Below are 1378 nucleotides of genomic sequence, written 5' to 3' on the forward strand. Positions count from 1 at the left end.
AAAGTGAAATGAGGGCTGCCCCACCTCTGCCCCCGAGTCAGTCACGAAAACTTGGAAATGCCCCTTGCTCTCCCAACACATCTCATCCACGCTGGCCTCTTACGGAATAGACCCTTTTCCAAATGTTTGATTTAGGGTTTTGAAAATAAGGGCACTAACTCTTCTTTCAGGCATGACAAGCCGGCTGCTCGGACCCTCCTTTGAGCCCTACCTGCTGCCGGAATTGACCAGATATGACTGTGAGGTGAACGTTCCTGTCCCAGGAAGCTCCACGCTCCTCCAAGGAGGGGACCTCCTCAGAGCGCTGGACCAGGCCACCTGAGCCAGGGCCACCCACTGACAGGCACCCCCTTCCCATGCCGTCCCACCAGCTTCACGGTCTCCGTCTGTTTTTTTGCAACTAGATATTTCTAACACCAACACACTTTTTACAAGATATACTTACCTGGCAAACTTGCCCAGGTCACCAAGTAGTGGCCTTTTTCTGAAGATGCTCACTTTATTATTCATATTTTTTAAATACAATTGTTTTACCTGCTATGTTTTGTTCTGTCAATGGAAATGTTCTTAAATTTTATAAGGTTGTTCTTTCCCCAACTTCAGTTCTAATTTATATTATTCACGGGTCTCTCTCTCTCTCACACACACACACACACACACACACACACACACACACAAATATTCATACTAACAAACAAACAAGCTTGGTGGATGTTTGTTTGTTCTCCTTTAGGGAAAGCTTTGGCTTCATTTAACTAAAAGGATTTTGTTGTTGTTGCCAAAGAGAAACAAAATAATTTTGCTTTCTAAGCTTGATTTGTGGCCTCTATCTCTCAGCCCTCCTCCTTTCTTTTGTAAAACTAATCACTGTATTGTAAATTTCAGTCTTTTTTTTTTTTAAGCCAACTCTTTGCTCTAATTTTGATACGACTTTTTTGGGGGGAGAAAAAAACAAATGTGAAGGGTGAACTCCATTGTATGTGGTTGTCTGCGAAAGTTACACAGTATGGCTTTTCCTAAACTGGTGTTTTTCCCCTGCATTTGGTGGAGTTTTTTAAATTATTATTATTCAAAAACATAACTGAGTTTTTTAAAAGCAGAATTTATATCTGGGTTAAGTGTTTGTTTATCATATATATGGGTACTTTATAATATCTAAAAACTCAGAAACGGAATCCCGCTCACAAAATCACTTTAAGATCTTTTTTAAGCTGTTAATCTTCTTTTTCATGGTGTTGCTGACACTGCAGAATTGTACAGAACTCCACGGGCCTGTACTAACCCTGCTCAAGGTCTCCCTCTCTGTTGCCTTTTTTGCTTTCGGGACATGCCGTAGGCGTGACACACAATCCAGAAAGTGGAATCATTATGTGGGAGC

The 1378-nt window shown here is 41.5% G+C and overlaps 1 protein-coding gene across 1 annotated transcript in view; it reads left to right on the forward strand.

Annotated features, from left to right (window-relative positions):
• EPAS1 (endothelial PAS domain protein 1) overlaps positions 1-462 on the forward strand; it is an 88721-nt gene extending 88259 nt beyond the window's left edge. The window contains exon 16 of the mRNA XM_007459966.1: positions 171-462. Within this exon, the coding sequence (XP_007460028.1) occupies positions 171-322 (152 nt within the window). The 3' untranslated portion in view covers positions 323-462. The remainder of the gene's footprint in view (positions 1-170) is intronic.
• The last annotated feature ends 916 nt before the right edge of the window (positions 463-1378 follow it).

The sequence above is a fragment of the Lipotes vexillifer genome, unplaced genomic scaffold (genome assembly GCF_000442215.2).
Source record: "Lipotes vexillifer unplaced genomic scaffold, Lipotes_vexillifer_v1.1 scaffold666, whole genome shotgun sequence".
Classification (NCBI taxonomy): domain Eukaryota; kingdom Metazoa; phylum Chordata; class Mammalia; order Artiodactyla; family Lipotidae; genus Lipotes; species Lipotes vexillifer.